General features: G+C 55.5%; 1 protein-coding gene across 2 annotated transcripts in view; it reads right to left on the bottom strand.

The window, feature by feature from the left end:
- Positions 1–352: 352 nt before the first annotated feature.
- The window catches only part of CDH22 (cadherin 22), a 124112-nt gene continuing 98027 nt past the window's right edge, over positions 353–26437 (bottom strand). For both annotated transcript variants that reach the window (XM_059706880.1, XM_059706879.1), the window contains 5 exons: positions 21213–21349; positions 10412–10533; positions 10178–10295; positions 4342–4593; positions 353–1639 (listed from right to left, as the gene is read on the bottom strand). In XM_059706880.1, the coding sequence (XP_059562863.1) occupies positions 1098–1639; positions 4342–4593; positions 10178–10295; positions 10412–10533; positions 21213–21349 (1171 nt within the window). In that variant the 3' untranslated portion in view covers positions 353–1097. The remainder of the gene's footprint in view (positions 1640–4341; positions 4594–10177; positions 10296–10411; positions 10534–21212; positions 21350–26437) is intronic.

The following is a 26437-nucleotide window of genomic DNA, read 5'->3' as shown; positions in this document are numbered from 1 at the left end:
ACTGATGGGTTCCAGGACCAGATAGATAAGGTCCCCATTGTACTCAGTGGCTTCTGATCCCTTCATCTTCCACCAACCCTCCCACCTCATCCAAGTCCTAGAGCCACCCCGCTTGTCCTCTCTCGGCACCCCTGGCAGGTGCCCTATCCCCATGTTGCCTGCGGCTCCGGAAGTCTCTGCAGTCCCTGGAACATCCCTATTCCCCAGTCAGGGCAGGAGCATGACAGGCATTTGGGACCTGTTCCTCCTCCCTTGGAGATGTTGGGAAAGGGGGAGGGCCACTGGGGTGAGGGAGTGAGCTCAGACCTGGGAGGCAGACATGCTGGGCTTCTAATAACGACAATGATAGTAATAGTATCAAAGGCTAACATTTATTGAACACCTACTATGTGCCAGGCACTGTCCTAACCCCTTGACTTCTGAACCCTTTTATCTTCACAACTCTTCCGGGTAGGTTCTGTTATTAGCCTCAGTTGACAGTTAGAAACTGTGGTCCAGAGAAGCGGGGCCACTTGCAGAGGCCAGGCAGCTGGCAAGTACCAAGGGCCCCACTGTTCAGGGACCGGGTGTCTTTGGACAGCTCACTGCCACTGTGCCGGGTGGCTTTCTCCAGCTGTTCCCCGCGGGGTCCCACCTCATGGTCTCTGTGACGACTAAGATAGACTCTCCAGTATCCCAGCACACAGTAGGCGCTTAGTAAATGAACAGCCCTTCTTTCCTTTGAACTCTTATGGGGGAAACCTGTGGGGGGCACCTGGCAGCGTCCTCCCCCAGGGTTTTCCCCCAAGCCAGGAGTGAGTAACCCGCCCCTTCTCGCAGCAATGACACCCCGATCTCCCTTCCTAACCCCAGATCCACGCAGTGCCTGGTCTCGCGGCAGTTTTAATAACGTTGATCATAATTCTCGCACCTCTGGGCCGAAAGCTGCACCCCGACGCCCCTTGCCGGGGCTTTGGGAATCAGCCCCCAACAAGCCCCTCCCGTCCGGCCGCCCTGGGAGGGCTGGGGAAGAGGGCGAGGCAGGGAATTGCTGTGTCCTCGGGCCCAGTGGGGTCCTGGGCGGGGCACGCAGCCGCGGCCACGGAAGGTGGAAGGGGCTAGGAGGCCGGGGCCTGGTCGTCCGCGCGGTGGCCGGCGTAGAGCGCCGCCAGGGGCCGGAAGCGCGGGCCCCAGCTGCGGAGATAGGCGAAGTCCTGCTCGGAGCCCGAGGAGCCGCTGTGCAGCGAGCTGAGCGAGCCGGCGGGCGAGTCCGCGCCCTCGAAGGCGTAGGTCTGGAAGGCGTCGTAGGGCGGCACCGACAGGTCCCCGTCCGCCAGCGCCACCTTGCGGCCGATGAAGTCCCTGAACACCGAGAAGTCCGGCGGCGGGCTCGGCGGCTCCTGCGGGAGCGCGTGGCGCTCGGAGGGCAGGCCGGGCGCGGGGCTGCCCCCGTTCGGGCCGCCGCCCCCGTCGCCGCCGCCCTTGAGCTCGCCAAAGTCGTACAGGCTCCGCAGCGCCGACATGTCGTAGGCCTCGGTGTCCTGCTCGCCGCCACCCTCGTCGTTGTATTTGATGACATTGTCCCGCATGTCCTCGTCCTCCTCGGAGCTCAGGTGGCTCTTGTGGTGGCGCCTGAGGGTGAGGATCAGCAGCACCAGCACTGCGTGGGGGACAGAAGGGGCGTGAGGGCCGCGCAGGGCCCCTCCCACCCGGGGAGCCGGCCTAAGGCTGCCGGGATAAGCGGGGAGCTCTCTCCCTCCGGGGGTGCGGCACTGGGGCCAGACCACCAGTCCGCGGGGCACCGGGGGCAGTGTGGGAATTTCATGGGTGTTGGGGGCTGGACCCAGCCTCTGGGGTCTTCATCCTCAGCTCCATGAAGAGACACACCCAGGTCTCCAGGTGCTGGGGTGTGGAAGGGAGCAGCTGAGGGTGGAGGAATGTCCTTGGCCCTGACCTCTGTCACCCCGCCCTCCTCTGCCCACTCCGGAGGCCTGAGCACCTCCGAGTCTCCGGAGTCTCAGGTCAAAGCGCCTCCTGCAGGAGCCCTTCCCGGAAGAGCTCCAGCCCATCACCTCCCAGCTCCCTCGGTGAGGAGCTCCGCCCTCCGTCACACTGGCTCTCAAACCTCGGTCCCTGGACCAGCGGCAGCCAGCATCTACTGGGAGCTCCTTAGAAATGGGAACGCTCGGGTCCCACTCCAGGTCTACCAGTGTGAGAGCCACGGCTCCATCACACCGCCCGCCCTGCGGGGCTAACACCCCAAGCACACACGCTCCGCTCCCCTGGAGGACCGGCCAATGTTCCCCCAACCTGCTCAGGCCTGGCGTGCAGTGAGCACGTGGAGCGCTTGTTGAATGAATGACTGAATGAGGATGGAAACCTGGGCGAGTGAAAGGAAGAGTGAATGAATGAATCGGCCCTTCTTGGCTCTCTTCACTTGACTTCCCGCCCTCCTTGTTCTCTGCCTCCTCCCATGTCTGGTCCCAACCATCAGAGCAGGCGTCTCCCCTCCGACTTCTTAACCTCAGATGCCGCAGGACTCAGTCCTTGGACCTCCACCCGCAGTCCCTCTTGGAGCTATAAAAGCTCCATTAGAGGCTGGCAAATCCTGTGCTGCAAACTCGGCCTGGACCTCTCCCCTGAAACCTAGATTGTATGTCCTGTTTCCTATTTAACCAGTCCTCTGGGTTGACCGAGAGAATCTCACATGTAACTGCCCACACGTGAGCTAACACTCTTTCCGCCTTCCTCTCCCTCAGTCTCCTTCGTTGCAGTGATGGCAACCCCGACCTCCCAGTTACTCAGGGCTTTTGGTCTCTTCTGCTCACTGATGAGTTCAGTGCCTAGAACAGTTCAGCACAGAGGGGGAACTCGCTGGGTGGATAAATAAGAAACTGATGAATGAAGGGGAGAATTAAATGGATAGGTGGGTGGATGGATGGACAGATGCCCTGGGTACTATGCCAGGCCCTGGATTGTTCTTGCTGCTCCAAACAGCTCCAGCAGCGCCAGTGGCCAGAGTCAGCGGTTAGGGCCATGAAGCCGGGTGCTGGCTCATGGCCTAACAAGGTGGCTCATGACAGGGAAGGGGACGGGGCCAAGGAGAGGCCCGGAGGGAGGGGAGGTGTCAGGAGGGAAGTGGGCAAGATGGATGGATGGCTTTTGGAGCTGGAGGCTGGAAGCTGCGGAGGGGGATGCCCGTGAGAGCAGATGGTGGGGAGCGCAGGCGGCAGGCGACAGATGTGCCAGGCCCGATCAGTGATTCTGCCGTCACCTTTAGAGCACTGATGTGCACTTTCTTCGTTTGTGGGCAATTAGGCAGAAATTTGTTTGCACTGCCTCAGAAAATGAGACCGCTGTAAAGTGCACCCTCTGGAAAAGGGTTTCTGAGCCATGGGCTGGGGAGGGGAGAGAGGGGGACTGGGGCCTCCCAGCTAGGAGAAGCCTGTCCAGGGCCTCTGCAGGGACCTGAGGGGGGGCAGCTTGGCCACAGGCTGGTCCTCAGAGGGGTGGGCAGTGGCCATACGAGTGGTAGGCAGTGAGGGGTGGGGGCAGCCGACATCTCCCAGGGAACTGAGCAAAGCCGGTATCTGCAACATGGGCCTCCCTTGAGTCCCGCTAGCTCTCACTGTTCCGTGAAGCCCAGCAGTCAGGGCTGAGATGGGGCCTTTTGCTACCAGGGTGAAAGGCGGCATTATGGCCACTTGAATCAGTTTAGCTCCTGGAACTTGACCTCTTCACTGGGAACATAGTTGGGGTTCAATGGGCTACGGGTGCAACTGACACCAGAGTAAATTTTGACCCCAAATTCTTAAGATTTTGCCCCAGCTGCCCCAAGGTTTTGGCCCCAGTTTAGATTCATAGCAGGTGGGGTAAAGGGGCAGGGAACACAGGGTGCGAAGACGTGATTTCAAGTCAGCGGACTAACTGTGCATCCTACGCAAGCCACTAAACCTCTCTGAGCCTCAGTTTCCTCATCTGAAAAATGGGGATAATACACCTGGCTGAGGGGTAGGGGTGGTGAGGCTCACAAGAGCCCTTTACTACATAGAGAATAAGATAGGACAACGGATGAGAGAATCTTTAAAAACATGCTTGGTTTTTCAAAATCAGGGAACGCCTGGCCTGTGTAGAGGGTGGGGCAGCACGGCTGTCTCAGGTGGGGTTGGCACCGTCAGCTGCTCCGCACTGAGAAGACTGTTCATGGGAACTTCATGTTAGAGCTTGGACACCATTCAAGCCAGCCCTTCCCTGTATGGAGAGGGAAACTGAGGCCCCACGGGGACTACCAGGGAAGGAAATCCAGGCCCAGGATGGGGCCACTGCGGGGGGCGGGCGGGGGGTGGCTCTCAGTGGACTCACCGACTAGAATGAGGACGCAGACCAGCAGGGCGATGAGGGCACCAGGGCTGAGGGAGGCGGCCATGACGAAGGCCGTGGTGTTGCAGGACTGGATGGCGCCGGAGCTGTCGCAGCCGCAGATGCGGATGGTGAGCGTGCCCGTGCTGCTGAGCGTGGGCGGCCCGCTGTCCACCACCAGGATGGGCAGGAAGAACACGTCCTGCTCCTGCCGGTTGAAGCCCAGGTGCTGCGTGTGCACTGCGGCCGTGTTGTCTGCGCCAGAAAAGGGAGGGGCGCGTGACCTGAGGTCCAGGCTCAGCGTCCCCTGTCCCGGGCACCTCTTGATTTCACCTCCGGGTTTGCCTCCCTATGCCCCAGGCTACAGCCTCCCAGCTGACCTGTGGGTCTATTCCCTGATCTTCTAAAATTCTGTTCCCAGCTGTCCCCAAATTCTGTCCCCAGCTGCCCGAAGATCCTGTTCCCAGCCATATAGCCAGCACTTCTGTCCTTAGCTGTCCTAACATTCTATTCCCAGCCATCTCAAGATTCTTTTCTTATTCAAGCTATTCCAAGATTCTGTCCCCAGCTGGGCCAAGGTCCTGTCCCTGGCTATGGTGTTTCCCCCCCGCCCCCCCCCCCCCATTTGTCTCAACAGCCTGTTTTTGCTCCGGATCCCACCCCAGTTGTCCAATGCATCCTGACCCTGGGGAACTGTGGCCCTTGGGTTGTGGCTTGCTGTGCCCTGACAAGTCCTGGGTCATCAGAAAAGACCAGGGACACTGGCTAGCAGCTGCCTTTGGCTGCGTAAGTGTTCTGTCCGGAGACTGAGAGACTGAGCCTGGAGGGCTGGGGCGTGGCCCCCAGGGCCTGGTAAGAGGACCTGCTCATGCCAAAGCTCCCTCAACCACCTCCTTCCTTTTTTAAACACATGTGGCCAGAGAGGACGGGGAACTAACACACGTGCTCATTACCTCGCGGTAGCCTGTTGCTAGGAATGCCAGCAGGCCTGGGGTGGGTGCCTGGTCTTGGAACAAGGGCTCACGTGTGGTACCCACTTCCCCTGGCCTTTCTGCCTCCTCTGCGCCTCTCTTGGATGGGTCAGGCCATCCCCGGGCCTTCATCACTTTGATCGCTGCCAACATGGTGGTACAGAAGTACTCAGAGCCCAGTTGGCCACTCCCCACACTTCACAGCCAACTCCACAAGAGGGGGCCCTGCCCTTCCAGTCTTGCAGCTGGTCTCACTGACCTCTGACTTTGGCAGCCTGGGTCCTTCTCCCAGCCTTTGTGGCCTCAGTTAACCCAGCCTCTCTGCAGCCCCCAATTCAGGGCCCCGTCCTGGCCTTCCCCATAATGGGTACAAGGCAGGAAAAAGCCTTTGGAGGGCCGTGTGTGACCTTGAGCACCTCTAGGAAGTGGACTAGAGATCCAGCTGAAATAAGATTGGTCCCGGCTGAAGCTCATGTGATAGGCACATGAGAGTTTGTGATATGATTCTATCCACTTTTACACCCATTTGAAAATTTCCACAAAGATGTTAAAAATAATGCCAAGTTGACAATTTACTAGCTTGGGAAACTTAGCTTCTCTGGACATCAGTTTCCTAATCTGTAGCTGAGGAAAATAGAATCACGTGGGTGTGAGGATTAAATGGTAAAATGCATGCATAGCCCTTAGAATAGTTCCCAGCACACAGAAACTCACAATAGATGCTGTGGTTCTTTTCTTCGCGCCCATCCCGATGTTCCTGGGGCTGCACGGAGTGCCCGCGCTCTGTCTAGGCTGCTCTGTCCTTCACTCACCAAGTCCCTGCTATTTGCAACGCCCTCTCCACCTCCTTGCCTGGGCAAATTCCTCATCCGTCATGCTCCAGCTAAATGTCACCTCCTTTCTGTGGCCTCCTTTCTCCGCTTCCCTGGGAAGGAAGGATTTATGACTCCCCTCTCTCTGCTCTGACTATGCAGGTGCCATGCACACTTCTGTTCAGCACTTGTCACACTGTGGTACCGCAGCGAGTGCCTGTCTCTTTCCTGGCACCGAGCCAGACTTGAACAGCGATGCTTGAATGAACCACAACTTTTGGGGTAACTTTTGTGGTCCTTGGTTAGTTCCTCGAGCTCTGGCTTGCACTCTATCCCTCCTGTCAAAGGTGTAGTTAACCCCAGCTGTGAAAACATCGGCCTTCCCCTGGGGAAGAAAGGAGGCTCAAGAGCAAGATGGGGAAAAGAGGGAATGGGGTGGGACTCCTTTGCATGTATCGAATGCTTTCTATGCATCAAGGACTGAGTGGATACTTTAAACACATAGTAATGTTTAATCCTTACAACCGAGAGTTGACATGATCCCCATTTTATATATGTGGAAGTTGGTGACTTACCTGAATTTATCCAGTGAAATTGTTGGCATAGCTACCTTTTCCATTCACCCCAAATTACCCATTCATCCACCTATCCGTCCGTCCATCCATCCATCCATCCATCCATCCATCATCTATTCATCCACTGCTCCATCCATCCTTCCATCATCCATTCATCCATCCACACATTCATCCATCCATCCATCCATCCATCCAATAACTCTTTATTGAGTGAGTACTATGTGCTAGGCACCATGCTATTACGGGGGAGGGGGAAAGATAATAGAGAGCTAAACCAATAGTACTGGGTCTGAGTTTAAATTCTAATGTGAGAGACAAATATTAATCAAATAGACAAGTTAGTTTACAATTACAAACCACAGACCACGGTGAAGGCTAATGAGGAAAAGTATAGGAAGGGCACCTAACAGAGGACTGGACTCAGTCTGGAAGGTCAGGGAGGTCTTCTTGGAAGAAGTGATATTACTGCTGAGCCCTGAATGATGAGTTCAAGGAGGGAATAGCCATGCAAAGGCCCTGAGGTTGGAAGAAACATAATACACTCAAGGAGCCAAAAGCAGTTCGTTGTGGCTGGAGGGATGAAGGTGATGGCTAAAGTGAGTCAAGATTGAGGCTGGAAGGGGAGGCAGGGACCCTCCATGGAAAGTATTAGAGGCCATGGTAAGGAATTTGGGTTAATTTCTTAAAAGCAATGGGAGGCCATGGATTGGTGGGTTTTAAGTGATCTAGTGACAGGTCATTTATTCATTCAACAGTAGATACTAATTGAGCACCCTCTACATGTCAGGACTATTCTAGCCCCTGAGGATACAGTAATGAACAACACAGACATGGCCCCTGCCCTTGCTGAGCCTATATTCCAGACAAGGAAGTTTCTAATGTAAAATACAAGAGTGGATGTAGAAGACCAGTTGGGAAGCTATTGTGTGTTTCAGGTGTGAGATAATAGCGGTGGTGGAGGCACCGAGAATTAGACAGATTTGAAAAATGAGTGGCTGGCTCTGGCTCAGCTTCAAATTTCCCAGCGAGAACAGAGGAGAGGGGAGGGACATTTGTTTCCCAGGGTTGCTGTCTTGGCCACGGAGACATATGTTTTGAGAGCTTTGGTCCCTGCCACTCCTTCACCCTTAAAGAGGGACTCTCTGAGCATTGTCCCTGAACCCCTGAGCTGCCTCCCGGGCTGTGGCTGGTTTCAGCTGGGGAAGCCGCTGGCCAGCCCAGACCCCTACCCCAGACTTCTAGGTGGAATCTGCGCCCAGCACCGCATGCATCCATCTGGCCTGACATCTATCAGTGTCAGTCCCTGGCTGCAAAAGCAATATTTATAAATCATGTTTCCAAACTGGCTACAAATTTGTACAAAGAAACAGATGGTTTAGGGTAGCCGTTTGTCACCCTGGATATTTATACGGTGAGGGGGAGGGGGCGTGGCACACCGCGGGAAGGATGGGGGACAGGAGGAGGAGACCTTTCCTTGCTCCTACCAGGGGTCCCCCCAGGTAGAAGCTCTGGTGGCCTCCAGGCAAAGAGAGGCATTTGGGGCAGAACCCCAGGCCCCTTGGTTGGAAAGACTCATGCATTTGGAAAGGTCAAGCCAGGGCTATTTGTGTCTCCTGAGGCCTGCTCAGGATACCGCTGGAATGATGAGAAGGCAGGGCTATGCCGATTGTTAAAATATGGAAATACTTCCACAAAGGTTTAAAAAGCCACAACTCTGAACCCCTTCCCTGAGGCCTCAGCCTTCCCCCCAAGGCACTCCCTACCGTGACACAACCAAAGCCAACAGGGGGTTCAAGCCTGGCCCAGCCAGGGCTCCAGGCTCCTGCTCCAGGTGACTTAAGGTCAGTGTCCTTTCTAGGGTGCACTAGGTGTAAAATGTTTTTAACACGACTCCTGGAAATATGGATGGGTCTGGCTACAGAGCCCCCTGAGGTCTTTCCCTTTAGAGGGGAGGGGTGTAAAGGTATTGGGGATAGTCCCAGGCTTATTCCGGGGTCAGAGGAACCAACATGGTCGGGCCCCTGGCACCTCTCTGTTGACATCTGTTGACATCTCCTCCTGGTCCTGTTACTCACTCACGCCAACCAGGCAGGCCTCCTGTTCCTGGAGCATCCCAGGCCTGTTTCCACCTCAGGGACTTTGCACTTGCTGCTCTGTCCACTTGGATCATTCTTTGTCCAGTTATCTGCATGGCTCACTCCCTCATTTCCTTTAGATCCCTACTCACTACTGATTCCTTCAGGTGGCCTTCCCAGACCATCTGATTTGAATTAGCTTGCACTCTTATCCTGTTTTATTCCCCCCTGTTTTGTTTAATACATTTTATTGAACACCTACTATGTGCCAGGCACTGCTGTAGGCACTTAGGAGCCAGCACTGAACAAAATGAAGTCTAGACTCTTATGGCTATTACATTATTCCTCCCACTCCCACAGCCACTTATATCCCCAACATATTATTTATTTGATTCATTTTCCCTCACTAGAATGTAGACTCCAGAGGGCAGGGATTTTTATCTTGTTTGCCATGTATTTCCAGAGCCTAGAACAGTGCCTGACACAAATGCTCAATAAATAGTTACTGAATGAAGGAGCTAACATGTTCTAGGTACTCACAATACACCTCGGCAGCCCGCATCTCCCTGGGGGCACCTAGCCACCTGAGGTGGCAGGCACGTCAGCCCCCATTTTACAGATGATGAAAACTGAGGCTTACAGATGTGCCAACCTTGTCAGAATTGCATGGAGAGCCACCAGCTGAGCCTGGGCAGGAACCCAGGTCCCTCACTCCCAGTCCATTGATCACCCAGTCTGTTCCTCAAAGGTTCAAACTTCAAATTCTTGGGGAACTTGCTGGGGCACGTCTCATAATGGGATCAGTCAGGCTGGGCGGGGCAGTTTCCTTTCAAGGTAGTGAGCTAAGGCAGGAAGTACACTGGATCTGAGACAAGCATGAGTTCAAGTCCCAGCCTCCCCACCGACTCCTATAGGGCCCTGGGCGGGTCCTTGATCCTCTTAGAATCTGTTTCATCACCTGCAAAATGGAGGAGGGCTAAGGAAACCACCTTAGGGTGGCTGTGAGGATGCAAAGAGCAATGTGAGTGACATAAAGCGCTTTTTAAGCTGAAGGGTGGGTGTGTGCATATGGCTTAATCAACCTTCACTTAGGGGCTCTTTAAGCCCTGGCCTCAGACCCACCCCCTCCTCACGGAGTGCCTCTCTGTGTATTTCCATCTATCACTCTCTACCCTTGAGATGCCCCCTCTCCACTGGGCCACCCACCCGCTGCTTGTTCTGCAGGGTTTGACCAGCGGCCTGGGTAACAACAGCTCCAGCTTGGCCCGGACTTTCTGTGTGCTCTTGGGACCAACGCTGACCCTCTGGGGGTGTCAGTCTCTCCATCAATAATGTGGAAAGAAGGCAGTTAAGTTAGGCTCCTCCCTCCATGCACCCTAGGATTTGGGGGTTCAGAAGTAACTCACCTTGAATGTCGAGCAGAGAGAAGTGAGGGTTGCTGGGAGCTTCAGGCACCAGGCGGAAATAGAAGCGGTGCCCGCCCTGGGGCTCGTCTCTGTCCACCACGCTGATGGTCTGGATGAGCTAAAGGTGAGGAGGGGCAGGGGGCTGATGTGAGGCCGAGCCCCCTCGGGGCTTGGATAGAGGAGCCCCTGGCCAGTCCCGGCAGCAACCTGCAGTCCCCAGCCCCTGGGCGTTACCTGGCCTGGCTTGGCGTCCTCACACACGGCTGCCTCGTAGGGAGTGGCCAGTTCTGGGGGATTGTCGTTCACGTCCAGGATTCGGATCCTTAGGGATGCCCGGGAGAGCTGGGCATGATTGTCTGTAGCAAGAGCGCAGGAGGAGGGTGACAGGTATCCAATATGGGACCTAGACAGGCCCCCACCTGCTGCTGGACAAGGTCAGGCAGTGGAGTCACACTGAGAGAGACTCGTGGGGTGATCAAGCTGGTACCAGGATCAGGACTGAGGACATCTGGCACAAGTGGGTTTTCACCACTGTCACTGTCACATCACCAATGCCCTCACCATCACCACCATTAGATGATCACTGTAGCCATCACCATTACTGTCACTGTCACCATCACCACCAGTGTCATTAGCATCGGCACCACTGGCATCATCATCACAACCTTCACCACGGTAACCACCAATACCACCCAGGCCATCACCAACAACTTCACCATCTCCACCATCACCCCTGTCAATATCACCATTACTATTACCACGACCACCATTAGTATTACAATTGCCACCTCTGCCAATATAACTATCAGTGCCACCATCTCCACCCTCATCACTATTACCCTCGTCAATGCCATCACCACAGCTCTATTACCATCACTATTAGATCACCACCAGCTCTACCGTCACCATTAGAATTATCACCACCACCACCACCACCTTCATTATCTCTACCCTCATCACTATCACCACCTCACCCCCACCATCATCACCATCACACCACCACCCCACTCCCGCCTCCAACAACACTACCAGCACTGTCGCCAGCTCTGTCCATCACCATGGAGTGGACAGAACACACCTGGAGCAGTCATGCCCATTATTTTAGGCATCCTTGTAGAAACCCTGTGGTTTGGTACAATTATATCCCCATGGTGCCGAAGAGAAACTCCAACATGGAAAAGTTTAAAGATGTGGTCAGCTGGCAACTGAGCCCCAAATCTCTGTCTTTCAAGACCTGACCCTGAGAGGGCGTGACAAGTCCACCTCCGGTCTCGGCCTGGGTCCTCAGCAAAACCATCAAGTCCCCACTCCTCCCACTGTGATGTCTTTGAGGTCAAGGCTTCTGTCGTATGACTTCAACACTGTGGGACACGACGCAGAGTAGGTCCTAATACATTTGTTGAACAAATGAATGAAACCCGGAAGGATTCAGATGGAAAGAGGTTTGAGTTCCCGGCAGGGCTCGGTCCTTGACCCCATGCTTGATCTTGGGTAAGACCTTTCCTCTCGATATGAGTTTCCACACCAGAGAGCGAAGGGAGCATAGTGATTAAGGTCTAGAACTCTGGAGCCTCCTGGTTCTGATCCCAACACCATCACTTTGTTGTTGTTGTTGTTAATCCTCACCCCAGGATATTTTCCCTTTGATTTTAGAGATAGTAGAAGAGAGAGGGAAAGGCAGAGAGAAACATCAATGTGAGAGAAACACATTGATTGGTTGCCTCCTGCATGTGCCCGGTCCAGGGCCCAGGCCAGGAAGGATCCTGCAACCAAGGTACGTGCCCTTGACTGGAATTGAACCTGGGACCCTCTGGCCTGCAGGCCGATGCTCTATCCACTGAGCCAAACCAGCTAGGGCCCAACACCGTCATTTAGCCACTGTGTGATCCATGAGACGTGAGTTGTCTTCTCTGTGCCTCAGTTTTCTCACCAGCAAAAGGGGGTTAGTAGCTATGGGCTGGCTAAGGGGACAGACTGAGTTACTATCTGTAAAGCCCTTGAAACTGTGCATGTAACACAGCAGGTGCTGCATAAGGACCTGCTGCATAAGCAAACACTCTCAGGGCTGTTCAGCAGTGACATCAAGTGACTAGGAGGTTGGGACCCCTCGCCCAGCCTGTCCTCTCTGAGCAACACCCAGAATGTTGGCCCTTCCTAGCTGCACCCAGACCTCTGTGTGCTCACTGGTGCCCGGTCCTCCGCTATCTTAGCCGTGACTTCATTCCCCTTCAAGGACATCCTCTGGGACAGGAAACTACCCCCGTTCAAGCAGGGATTCAAGGGCTGGGTCTTTGGCCTGCCTGGCAGAGAACTATTCTGGAGGCAACCTGGAAGCTTCCAGGCAGCCAGGAGCCCCGGGAGTTTTGGGGGGAGTGGAACTGGTTGGCTGCCTCTTCCTCTGAACCCCGGGCCGCTGGATGTGGGCTGCGGCTGCCTGTGTGTTGATAGAGAGGAAGGGAGACGGGGAGGCAGGTGCAGCCACCTCAAAGGAAGCAGTTGAGTCTTTAATTAACTCAGACCCTGACCCCTCTCTGGAGCTCCCCTTAGCCGGGGGCACCTTATCCTCTCAGCTCACTCGGATCTGCTGCTTCGGCGATTAGGGGGGCTTTTCCAGGGGTGAGAGATGGGAGTCGTGACTGGGAATGCCGGGAGAGCCGTTATTTTTAAGAGCGCGGTGTTGGAGAACTTAGACAGACAGATGGTGGTGCTTTCTGGAGTCGGGGAGGGTGAGGCTGTGCCAGGAACAGGCACCTCTCTACCCGCGGAGGCAGAGGGAGGGTAGGGGGGCACCCTCCCCTGCAGTGGGGGTGGCACAGGGACCAGAGAAGAGACAGAGTCCTGCGGGCACGCAGAAAGGAGCCCTCAGGACAAGTTCCCCGTCCGTGGGCAGCCACCCTGCGGGAGGACTGGCCACAGCAGAAGAAGCCCCCTATGGCGCCATTTCTTTAGGTCCTGCTGGTATCTCCTCCCTCTTCTTTTTGAGACGTTCGTGCTTTGTTGCGATATCACTGTCATGTGACATGGTGTGAGCTGAAGGTGTACAATGTGTGAGGACCTGATACACGTATAGATTGTGAAATGTTTACACGACATGGTTAGTTAACATGGCCTCCTTCCCGCCCCACGTAATTACCATTCTGGTGCTGTTCCGCCTTCCCTTTTAAAATGTCACAGGTCACCTCCGGAGAAAGCCCTGAGCCCTTGGGCATGAGTGAGGGTCTCAGATCTAAGGGGCAGGGCAGCTGAATCAACCGGAGGAGGTGAGCCTCTACTCTGCCAACATCGCCACCTGCAAAGCTTATCCCAGGGACCCCGAAATTGGGGGCTGGCCTGGAACCCCCAGAGCTTGTGGGCCACCCTGAAATCAAGACCCAGTGCCCCTGACATCACAGCAGTCTCCAGCCGGCTGCAATTAGTCACCTGGGAAGCCTTTAAAACACACAGATGCCCAAGGCTTGGCCACTGCCATTTTTTGTTGTTTTTTAAAAATATATATTTTATTGTTTCTTCACAGAGAGGAAGGGAGAGGGATAGAGAGCTAGAAACATCGATGAGAGAGAAACATCGATCAGCTGCATCCTGCACACCCCCCCACCGGGGATGTGCCCGCAACCAAGGTACATGCCCTTGACCGGAACCAAACCTGGGACCCTTCAGTCCGCAGGCCGACGCTCCATCCACTGAGCCAAACCGGTCAGGGCAGCACTGCCATTTTTTTTAACAGTTCCAGGAGCCCAGTGTGTAGCAAGGGCTGCCAACCACCGCCCTGGAGTGACTGGCAGGTGGGGGCGTCCAGCCTGATGTCTCACCTCTGACTGCCTTCTTCCCAGGTTAACATCATTTGTAAAAGTTGATAATAATAATTCACACGTTTACCACCTTAAATATTTCTGGTATAAAACAAGGAACCCACCCATGCATTAATTTTCACCTCTGTGCAGGACTTTCCAATTTATAACAAACTTTCTTATCTATGACCTCATTTCATTCTCGAAACAACCTGTTAAGGAGGTCTTGTTAAACCCATTTTGTAGATGAGAAAACTGAGGCCCAGAGAGGGGCAGGACTTTATCCAAAGCCCCAGGCAAGTCACCGGCAGAGCTGGGTTGGGTTCTAAGTCTCCTGACTCCAAGTCCAGTGCTTGGTCTAGGTACAATGCCAGTGGGCCCTCTAGCTGCCTGGATATTTGTCCATCCAGAGGCACCTACTGCTCAGACCCAGGCCCACAGTGACCCCACCCAATGCCCAGCAGCAGGTGCCCTCTCCAGGGGCCAGATCCCCCCTGGGTCTCCCCCCTGCCTTTGGCATCTCAGTTCAGCTGACTGACATGCAAATTAGTTTAATTATTTCTTCTTCTAAAATAAATTATATTTTGCAGTAGCTGCAATATGTTGTGTCAGGCAAAATTACATTCAATATTTTTAAACTAATTGATGCAGCCTTGAGGAAGGCTGATTGACAGCCCAGAGCTGAGCAGGCCTGCAGCCTTAGCGATTCCTAAATTAAAATTAAACGTGCTTCGGCCTGGTGGTTCTTCCCTGTGCTGGCTCCCCATTAATCTGGGAGGTGGCAGGTGACGCCCTGGGGGCCGAGGGGCCCAGCAGTTCAGTGGGTGCTTCAGGAAGAGACCAGACTTGGGGCAGAGAATGGCTGTGCAGTGTGGGTGGGCCTCTTACACTTTGCGCCCCGGGTCCCTTATGCATAACAGATGGAGGAATGGACTGAGCAATTTGGAGCTGAGACCTCTGGTTTTTGCTGACAATTACGGATTGAGCACCTTCTGTGTACCAAGGACACAACAGTGAGCAAGACCAACATGGTCTCTCAGTCTAGTGGCAGGGACAGACATTACTCCAGACCCTGAAAAGAGTTGAGGGATAAAGTTCAGGAGCTGTGAGAGCATGGAGCAGGGGGTCCCGCCCTTGGGGGCGGTGTACAGGGATGTGTTCTCTGGAGTAAGTGACCTTTAGGTTGAGATCTAACTAGGAAGTAATGTGAAACCCATTGTTAAACCAATCAGGTGAAGTCCTGATGACCTTATTTAAACTTGCCTCTTACTCTCCCACCTGACACCCCTCCCCGGCTATATTTCTCCCCACAGCACACATCAACACCCCCATGTTTCTACCTGCCTACCTTGCCCATTGCCCACCTCTCCCGCTAGGAAGTCGGCAGAATTTTTGTCTGTTGTGTTTACTGCTGTAACCCCAGCACCCATTGCTGCGTGGCCCTGTTCCTTTCTCTATCGCTGGACCAAGGTTTTCTCATCAGTAAAACAAATGGAGTTGGACGTGGAAGTTCTCCGTGGCTGTGAGAGAAACAGAAGCCCAGAGAGAAAGAGATCGAGGCTGCAAGAGTGGGAGAGAGGAGATGAGAGTGGGGAGAGGGCGGGAGGGGCAGCTCCGAGGTACCTCCTTCCCGCTCACTGGCTGTGGTGGGGGCAGGAGCAGAGCTGGACCCTCTTCTGCACCATCTATCAGCCCCTCCTCCTCCCAAAGGAATTAAATTGCATCGAAAAACACCGGGCTCTGATTAGAGCTGGCCAGCTGGGCAGGAAGATTTATCATCCCAATTACCAGCCGGCCAAGACAAGCAGGCGGGACGGTGAGGGGGGCTGGGTGAGCAGGTGGGGGTGCTCAGGGGAGGGGCTTCAGGGCTGTCACGGGGGGACTCTGCGCACGCCCTGCCCTGTCCCCACTCATCTCCAGTGGAAGTGGGAGGTCAGGTGCCCTTCTCTGTCTCTCGGGGACTTTGATGATCTGTTTGGCTTCCCCAAGGAGCCTGGAGGCTTTGATCTTGTTGGGGGGCGGTTCAGTCCTCCCGAGGGTAGGAGAGGACGTCTGGGTGCAGTGGGGGCCCTAGAATTGGGGCTGTGGGGAGGTTTTCCTCCCTAGGGCTGAGTGGTCCTGACGTTCCGGGCAGTCCTGTGGAGACTCTATGGATGGACATCACGAAACCCTTGTTCCCGGCATGTCAGGCAGCTGAGGTGGCAGAGGATCCCAGGGGTTGCCTAGTTCAAGAGGAGCCCAGGCCCGATTTATACCCCCCTGGTGATGGGGAGGTCACTGCCTCCCAAAGTGGCCCCTCCATGCAGGGCTGAGCCAAACCTCTTCTCCACTCTCGGCCTCCCTGGCACTTCTTCCACCCGTCCTGGCCCTGCCTGCCCAGCCGGCCGGCGCGCCCACAGGCATCTAAGCCGGGTCTTCCTCGCAGCCCCATCTTTCTCCTGCTCCAGGCGGGTCCCCTCCTGTCTGCCCTCCCCTCTCCTGTCTGCCCTCCCCTCTCCTGTCTGCCCTCCCCTCTGAACCCGAGCGAATGTTGGGGACCGCACATCTGACTAGGTCAGCTTCTGCTCACCGATTCCTGCCGTCTCCAGGAGCCGCCCAGCTCACAGGACATCGGTGACTTCTGCGTGCTCCCTCGCCCCGCCTGCGCCAGCCCAGCCTCGGACGCCCCGTGTGCTCCTTCTCAGCAGGCCTCCAGGCCTGTGCACACAGGGGCCTCTGTGTTGGGAGCACCCGGCCCTCCTTTCTGCTCAGAAAGGCTTCTTTGGCTTTGGAGACCCAGCTCAGACGTCCGCTCCTCTGCGAAAGCTTCCTGCCTCTTTCCCTCTGGCTGGGCACCCTCCCCGCTCCTCCCGAGTGCCCACTGCCCCCTGATTCCACTCACTGTTGACATGTCTCTCCCCTGCCCACTGTGAGCTCCCAAGGTCAGTGGCCCTGTGTACCCCCAGGTCTCAGTGCCCAGCCCTGGGCAGGTGGGTGAGGGGCCCCGAGAGAATGCTGGTTGAGGGAGACATGGTGTGCGAGGGTTCTCCCGGGAGGAAAAGTGCTCTCTGCCCCTCAAACCACTGCAACCCCTCACCCCACCCCTGGTCCTTCCTCCAGCCCCGCAGGCACCCCCATCTTGTCCTCCTAAGGAGCACAGGCCTGGGGGTCAGAAAGCCACCTCATCGGTGGATTTGGGCAAGTTGCTTCCCTTCCCTGGGCTCAGTCTCCCCAGCGATGAAATGGGCTGGGGGTGAGGAGGCTGGAAACCATCATCTCCGACATCCCTCTCCCCTCAGACTCGTTCTCTGGCCGTGAAAGCACCTGCTGTGTGTCAGGAACTGTGCTAGGCGCCTTCCGTGCGTGAATTCTAATGCACACAACACGAGATGTTTTATATAAAGCACTCGGCATGATAAAGCTTACGGCATGCCGTCTGGCATATCGTAAGCCTCAAATAAATAGAAACGGCTGTCGCTAATAGTTATCCAATGCGGTACCATTTTATAGATGAGAAAACGAAGGCAACGAGAGGGGTGTGACCTGCTCAAACTCACACAGCTGGAAGCAAGCAGCGGAGCCCGTTCCTCTCCATCATGTCCTAACTGGTGGGCGCGCCCATTTAGCCATTCATTCATTAAACATTTACACTCGCCTACTACCTGCCTGGCCCGGTGTGACTGCTGCAGACACAGACGAGACCCTGCCCTGGAGAAGGCATTGTTTCCTGGGGAAGAGAGACTGACTGGATACTCCCGAGAGCACATTAGAAATCACAACACAGGCTCTGGGGTAAAGGGAAAATGGGGTGCCGTAAGAGGCGACTTGGCTTGGGGTGACTGGGATGGGGAAGCGTCTGGCTAATGATGAAGGCTTGGCTCTCCTGGGCACGGATGCCTGCCCTCCAGACCAGCCTAGGGCCTGCCGACCCTGGAGGAGGGAGCCGGATGCAGTCCCCGGCACCCCACCCCCCCTCTCTTTGAAGGCTGTCCCTTTACAACTGCCCTTTCCACCGAAGGATTCAGACACAAATTGTACTTTAAATTCAATATCGGTCATTAATATTTCATGATTACAAAACGTTAAAGATAATGTCAGGGAAGGAGCGTCGGCATGGGCGGAATGGAGAGGGGAGACAGCATACTAAGTGGCCTGGGAGTCTGGAGGTAATCCAGTGTGACAGGCGGCGCTCCCACCTCCCACGCTGCTCTCTGAGGGGCTTGCGCAGCTCGGCCGCTGTGTATAAATATTTCCCCTCTGATGCTTGTCACCTTAGGTTTGTTGCACCCAGAGCAGGCGGGCATGGGGACCCCTGAGCATCCCCTGCTTCCGTGGAAGTCAAATGGATGCTTCAGCCCGAGGAGCAGGAGGGCAGGACCCTCGGCACTGCACGGGGGCTCCCGCAGGCTGCCAGCACAGGCGTGGGGGGGAGCCCTGGCCGCACAGGGACTTGCTCTGTGACCTTGGGGCCATCGCTGTTCCCCCCGGAACCTCTGCCGGGCACTAAGGAATTGACTTGAGGGGCAATGGATGAGAGCTGGGCTCTGGAGTCAGACAGGCTGGGGCTGGAGATTTGGACCAATGGCTTCACCTCTCTGAGCCTCAGTGTCCCCGTCCACATACTGGGGATACAGCAGACGCGACACCTCTTAGGGGGAAGATTCAGTGAGCACGTCACTGTACAGTGCCTGGCACAGAGTTGGTGCGTAAGGGACGTGCATAGTCAAGATCGATAGGTCCCACTAACTGAGCACTTAGTAAGCACTGGGCTAAGTTCTCTCCTTGCATTTTCCTACTTAATCCTCCACCAGCACTGTGCAGTGGGAGCCACTCCTTTCCCCACTGATGAGTATCCTGGTGAGGGCTGGGCAGGGGTTACGGAATGCAGCTCAGAGGTGGGGGTGTCTCTAGCCCAGTGACCAGTCTTCCCCTTCCCCATGGTCAGTAGTTGGGGACTGGTGGGTGGGACAGGGGTGGGCGCAGAGAGCAGCGAGTACCAGGGGAAGGGGGCCCACACAGCAATACTATGTTGGGAGCCGGGTAGACTTGGTCCAAATCCCAGCTCTGTCACTGCACATCCGTGGGCACGTCTCCTAACTTTCGGAGCCTCAATTTTCCCAAAGTAAAATGGGTGCTGCTCTGTTACTGATTATGATTCGAGAAAAGTAATGGCTAGAAAGCGACCAGTCCTGAACGTGTATTAGGTAAACACTGTACAATGTTTATGGGGGAGAGTCCCTCACACTCTTCCTCCGGTGGCACGGCAGCGATGTGATGCGGCCTTTCTATGCTACTCTAGCTGCTCTCTGACAGGGACCCACTTCCCGCAGGAGCGGCTGTGCTGTGGTGGGCCATCAGGTGGTGTGACGGCTGCTGGAGGAGATGTTTGTGGGAGGGAGAGGAGGCATCTCTGTCCAGCAGCCTGGCCAGTCCCCCTGGCTGCCCAGGGAGCAGGTTCAGGGAGGCAAAGGGGGGAGCTGTCTTCCCCCCCAGCCCAGCCGCCACTTCCTCTCCAGCCACCTTTGTTATCGGCCTTTCATGTGGTGGCAGAGTGGATTCAAAGGCTTGGGAGCAGCAGGCACTGAGGTTTGAGCCAGCTTTGTATTTTCTTTTAAACTGAAGTTGAAAGAGACGAAGGGAACTTCAGCCTAGGGACTTCCTCGGCCCCAGCCCTGGGACGGCTGGTGGGGCCTGCAAAGTGGGAGGGCAGCTGCGGAAGGAGGAGAAGGCAGGAGGCTCAAAGGGCCAGGAGGGGCTTGGGGCCTAGGAGGTGAGGAGGGGAGTTTGAAAATCGGCCGCCTGAGGCTCAGAGACAGAGGACTCCTGTTGTCATGATTGCTGACTGGCGGCTCTGCTGGCTTCTGAGACCTTGACAGCTGCCAGGGTGTGGGAGCTTGGAGAGCAGGTCGGGGCAGCCTCGTGTGGCTATGGTGGAGGCCTGCAGCTGCCCTCTCCCCTCTCCTGCGGCTCCGTGAATCCCTCTGCTCTTAGCTCCTCACCTCAATGGCCTTACTTATCTGGACCCCATGTCTCAGGACTCCCCCGCCTTTCTTTCCCAGTTCACACTCCTTCCCAGCGGCAGCAAAGTGTGCCTGTGACACACACACACACACACACACACACACACACACACACACACTCTTTCCTCTTCTGGAAACTCAGGCCAAGCACCTGGGAGCCCTCCTTGACTTCTCTCCATCTCTTAGTTCCACACCATCCTGCGGCAGGTCCTGGGGCTCTCCCTTCATCCTGTCTCTGAAAGCTGACCACTTCTTCCCTCCTCCATAGCTCCTGCCCTGGGCCAGGCCATTGGCGTGTCCTCCTTGCACCCTGGCATTTGACTAGCGGATCCCTGCTTTCCATTCTCAATGCAGCAGCCAGAGGCACCCTGTCAGACTTTGTCCCTTCTCTGCTCTCCCCACCGACTCCCACCTCACTTGGAATAAAGGCCGAAGACCCTACAATGACTGACCACTCTGCCCTCACTACACACTGGCCTCCTTGCTGACCCTCCAACAGGCCAAGCAAACTGCCACCTCAGAGCGTTTGCACTGGCTGTTCCTCCTGCCGGAACACTCTTCCCTTAGATAGCAGCATGACTCCTCAGTTTACTGAGGTCTCTGTTGAAATGCCTCTTTCCCAGAGAGGCCTTCTCTTAAGAGAAACAACTCCCCCAGCCCCCGCCTTCCCCTGCTCTCTTCTCTCCCTTGACTCGATGTCCACCTTTTCTCTCCATTTGTTCACAGGCTCGCTTCCCCCAGGAAGACAGAAGCCTGTCTGTCTTGTTCAGGGCTGTATCCTCAGCCTCTAACACAGGGCTTGGTATGCAGTGGGTGCTCAATAAATGCTGAGGGAAGAAACCAGCCTCAAGACTGGCCCTGCTATTTTGGCCTGGATCCTTCCCACATTTCTCTGTTCCTGCCCGTTGACTTTTAAAAATATATATTTTTATTGATTTCAGAGAGGAAGGGAAAGGGAGAGAGAGAGAGAAACATCAATGATGAGAGTCATTCATTGTTACCTCCTGCACGCCCCCTACTGGGGATTGAGCCTGCAACTGGAGCATGTGACCTGACTGGGAATCAAACCATGACCTCCTGGTTCATACGTCAACACTCAACAACTGAGCCACAGCGGCTGGGCCTGCCCATTGACTTTTGCTTTCCTCCCACCCTGCCATCTTTGCAGGGTTCTTCCTCTTTGCCCCGCCTCACCCTGCCCCCCAGCCTTCACCCTTCTCTCCATCCTGCCCCCTTGCCCTAGCTTACCTGCCTCCATGGCCAGCACCGTGATGTTGTGCCAGCCGGCGGTCTCACGGTCCAGTCCCTTGCCCGTCACGATGGCACCTGTGTCCGCATCGATGTCGAAGATCTGGTCCAAATCCGATTCTCGGTCAATGGCATACCTGATGGAGGCAGGGCGGGGCTGACTGAGGTGCCCTGGCACCAGGTGGAACCCACACCATGCCCCTCGCCCCACCCTGCCCTATCGCCAAGAAGGACACCTGCTTGGGAGGCACAAGGAGCAGAGCAAGCCTTTCCACCAGAGGAGGGTGGAAAGGTTCTGGGTTTGCATCTCAGCTGCACTGGGTGCCTGCTGGGTGCCCACTGGCAGCCTCAGCGTTTCTGAGCCTCAGCCTCTTCACTGGGTAACTGGGTAACGGTTGTTGCGAGGCTGGAAGTAGGCAGAGTCACTGAAGGGAGCTAACACTCGCTGGATATACGATTCTTATGTTTCTGTAAGCAGTGACCCTGGAATTGGGCCTGAGAAGGGGGAAGCTGTTTATGGGGCAGGGGGAACAGAGGGTGCAAAGGTAGGTGGTGAGAATTATTCAGAAAAGGGAAAATGATGCAAAATGGTTAGAACTGGGAAGGGGAGAGTTAGGCACCAGGACACGCAGGGCACAGGATTCAGAGGTTGGACAGGGACCGGGGGCGGTGGTGGTGGGGGGGGGGAGGGCAGGAGGAATTCTGAGCAGGGAAAAGGGGTGGGCTCTGGGTCATGAGGCTCTCTGGCTGCCTGGGCGTGGAAGCCCCCAGATCAGGGACTTGGGCGAGTGATGCTGCATCTAGTGGGTCTGGGGGAGGAGCCGCTGGTTGCCCGCTCCCGCCCTGCCTGCACAGCATGCAGGAACTAATCTGCGGCTTTCAGCTGCCCAGTGAAAAAGCCCTTTGTTCTGCCGTCTTCCCGGGCCTTTGTGTGGCGGCTCCAGGCCTGAAAGGCCCGTGTCCAGCACATGTCTCGGGCGGCAGCCCAGAGAGGCCCTGCCAGCCCTGGCTGACGCTTCCTGAGCTGATAACGCAGGCGGGTGCCGCCAGGCTGCGTAGCCCACAAAGGCCTCGAATGCCAAGCAAGGGCTCTTTGTGCGGCAGGACAAAGCCGCCTGGTGGGCAGGGTTCAGCCTGAGGCTCTGCCCCCAACCCCCCCGCCCCCCCCCCCCCCCGCAGGAGAAGAGGGGCCCTTTCCCCACCTCCCAGAGGGGAAACCAAGGCCCAGGGAGGCGAGGCCACCAAAGCCCTGACATGACCCTTCAATGGGGCCTTGGCTGCATTACCAAACTTCTATGGGCCTCAGTTTCCTCATCTGCTGAATGGGGATGATGACACCCAGTGGGACTGCACAGGTCTGAGAGGAGTCCACTGCTACTGATTCTGTCTGTGTGACCCTGGACAGGTCGCTGGGCCTCCGTGGCCTCTGTGTGCTTACCTGGGAAAGGGTGTGACTAATGCCTGCCACTGGTGTGGACTGGAGGAGGGGATTCACAGATTTGAGCATAGGTGGCAGCCCTTCTTATTAAAAAAATTAGTTAATCCTCACCTGAGGATATGCTTAATTTTAGAGAGAGGGGTAGGGAGGGAGGGGGGAGAGAGAGAGAGAGGAGACACATAGATTAGTTGCCTTCCGTACTGTGCCCCAACCAGGGGGCGAACCTGCAAACTAGGTACATGTCCTGACTGGGAGTTGAACCAGCAACCTTTCTATTTTTTTTTTTTTTTTTTTTAAATATATTTTATTGATTTTTTACAGAGAGGAAGGGAGAGAGATAGAGAGTTAGAAACATCGATGAGAGAGAAACATCGATCAGCTGCCTCCTGCACACTCCCTACTGGGGATGTGCCCGCAACCCAGGTACATGCCCTTGACCGGAATCGAACCCGGGACCTTTCAGTCCGCAGGCTGATGCTCTATCCACTGAGCCAAACCGGTTTCGGCGAACCAGCAACCTTTCATCACGTATATGTGACGATGCTCCAACCAACGGAGCCACACTGGCCAGCGCTATTCTTTTCATAGTTACTGTGGTCGTGGAGCTGAAGGCTGTGGGAAACGGCGAAGGGCTGAGCACACGGCCATAGTAGGCAGTGCAGCCAGTCTCCTGAGTCCCATTTAGTGCCTTTCCCTAACCCTAAACTGCTAAGTCAACACCGGCCTTGCCCCTGACCAGCCTCGGTCCTCGTGGGTGATTGTGTGTGGGAAGGTTCAAATAGTTTGCAGCTTGCTTTTCCTCTAGCCATCCCTCCATTCATTCCTTTATGCCCAGCCATTAACGGAGTGCCTTCTCTGTGCTGCTCTGTGCTAGGCCCTGGGGATAAAGGGGCAAATGAGACAAATGAGGTTGTGCCTGGCATCCCGTAGGGCTGATAGGATCTCCCTGTTTTGCAGATGAAGACACTGAGGCTCAGAGAGGACACCTGCCAAGCGTAAGACCGCCAGTATGGTTATGAAGGTTGTGTCCTGACAAAGGTGCCAGGCTGAAGAGGGAAGAGGGGGTACGGTCCAGCCAGTGTGCTGCTTGCCAAGTCGTGTGTCCTCGCCCAGGGAGCATCTTCTCAAGAGTGCCATATGGGCCAGTGATGACCCTGTCCAAGGTTGCACAGGGACTGTCACAGAATTGGGATTCGTGCCCGCATTTGGGACTCTAGACCAGAGTTCTTTCTAGCTGCTGACCCATCCACAGCGGCAGCCGTGGAGCCTCAGGTCCCCTTTGCCCCCAGCCCGGCCCTGTCAGATGTTTGCATCCAAAGAAGGTAGAAGCAGCCTCTGAGTGTCAGCTCAGCTGGAAGGGACTATGGAGACCTCCTCCTGAATTTTCAGGCAGGAGAATGGAGTCCAGGGGAATGACACAACCTGGGGCTCCTGATGAGGGGGTCAGGGTTGGGCATGAGGCAGGGCTTGTGGGAGGATGCCCACTGCCTTCTCCTTGCTTCTCCTCGCCTCTCCTTTCTGCTCACTTGCTCCTCTCTTTTCCCTCCTCCGATCTTCCTCCCCCCAGCTTTTCTCTTTTGTTCCTTCCCAGAGAGGAAGGGGGGCCTGGAATCTAAGTGGAGGCAGCTGTTCCCAAGGCCAAGGGGGAGGGGCCGCTATTAACCAGCTAAAGACTTGGGGCTGCAGGTCACTGTGGTTGGCTGAGCCCAGGTGGTTTTGTTCCAGCTCAGGGAGCCAGCCAGTGAGTGGGAGGGTAGGGGGATGGGCACAGCATGTGGCAAGGAGTGTGGCCTGACAAGCGTGGGGGGCAGCGTGGGGTGGGCAGAGGCTTGTGTGCCACACATGCAGGGGCATGAGTTGTGTGTCTGGCCTGCGTGGTGGGTGGAAAGTGTGTGTGACTTGACTAGGTGAGTGGTGTGCGTGTCTGTGTGTGAGATACTGCGTTAGAGTCGGAAGAGCAAAGGTTTAAGAGGCAGCTGCTCAGCCCTGAGCCTGGATCCAGGCCCAGGTTGACCCAGGTAAGTCACTTCCTTCTTTGAGCCTAATTTTCAGCAAAATAGAGATGATAATCCTACCTGGCCAGTTGGGAGGATTAAATGTCGAGCTGGAGTTCCAGGAAAATTACTTCGAGAGTGAGAATTATTGTTATTCTAATTTTTATTCAGAAATGCCTGGCGAGGGGTACACAGAAGTCCCTCCAACCAGTGTGAGGTCTGCGTGCTTGGGAGTGGGAGGTGCCATGTATGGACGTTGGAGGATTGCCAAGTGGCCTGAGAAGATAGGAGGCCCCCGTGGGTCTAGAACAGTGGTCGGCAAACTGCGGCTCGCGAGCCACATTGCGGCTCTTTGGCCCCTTGAGTGTGGCCACGAAGTTTCAATCGCACTGTATGTGCACCTGCACGTGGTATTTTGTGGAAGAGCCACACTCAAGGGGCCGCAGTTTGCCGACCACTGGTCTAGAAGATTCTGTTCAAATCTCACTATCCTGCTTCTCGTCGGTCAGCCAGGACCTGGAAAGCAGGAAGGGGACCAGAGCAGGTGGGTGTGGGAGAGTGCAGTGAGAGAATGTGGCATGTCAGCTAGTGAGCGCGTGCCCGCACGTGTGCAAGGGAGGCCTGGGGGGTGAGGTGTGGGCAGGAGTGCAGATCTGGTGCCCACCTGCCTGGGTTTGAAACAGCTGTGTGACCTTGGGCAAGTCATTTAATCTCTCTCTTCTTCAGTTTGCTCCTCTTAAAAATGGAGATGGTGATAATGATGATGGTACCCACTTCACAGGCTGGTTGTGAGAGTAGACAAGTGACTACCAATAAAACACATAACAGCAGTGGGCGCCTGCCATGTCATGTACCAACTGGCTCTTCTTTTTATTTGCCAAGCAAGACTTTGTGCCAGGCCTGTGTAAAGGCTTTATGCCTTAAGCTCCTCAAATCCTCCCAGGCACTGTCTCACCCCATTCTACAGATGAGGAAACTGAGGCTCAAAGAAGCCAGGTTTCTAGTCCTGGGGCAAAAGGGCTGGTTAGTGGCAGAGTCGAGTTCCTAGGCCACGTCTGTCCAGAGCCGCAGGTCTAGGAGACCCTCCTTAGGGCCACCCAGGTACACCTGCCAGCGCCCACATGCCACAAACAGGTTGCCCAGGGTAGAGTGGGGTGGGTACTGCTCCCTGTCTTGGGTGCGCGCGGGCATGGACACCACATACACATGTGCATAGATAGATAGTGCACAGAGGCATAATAAACATGAAAGTCTGCAGGTTCTGCTGTGTACAGCCTTCCTGGTGCTCCTGTGTGCTGGCTCATGTACACACACATGCAGCAGGCTGAAGAATGCAGACCCTACCTGAGCTACAAGCGGGAGGCACCCTTTAGCTATGAAAGGGCTGCCTCCCCAAATCGAGGGATTTCTCTCTGCTCACTCCCTCCTGCCTGTGACTCTTTCCCTCTTCCCCCATCACCCTTAAGGCACACTTCAAAGCCTATACAAGATGCCTAGACATTTGTATGTGGTTAGTACTGGTTGCAGAACGAAGGGGAGAAACAGTGTCCAGACCACCAAGGAAAATGGTAATATCCAAACATGTAATCCTCCCTCCGGCCCTGGGAGCACCAAGCACAGAATCTGGAGCCTAGTAGACACTACGTGCCCATTCTTTGAGTAAATGAATGAGGCAGGTATGATCACGATGCCCGTCTTAGAGATGGGAAAACAGGCTGGGAGCGGGGCAGGGATTGCCCCACGATTCTACAACTGAACTGGGATTCAGACCAGATCTTCGTGATCCCAAAGCC

This window comes from Myotis daubentonii, chromosome 8, assembly GCF_963259705.1.
Source record: "Myotis daubentonii chromosome 8, mMyoDau2.1, whole genome shotgun sequence".
NCBI lineage: Eukaryota > Metazoa > Chordata > Mammalia > Chiroptera > Vespertilionidae > Myotis > Myotis daubentonii.
Note: the sequence above shows the minus strand (reverse complement) of the source record. Positions and strands in the feature narration are given on the sequence as shown.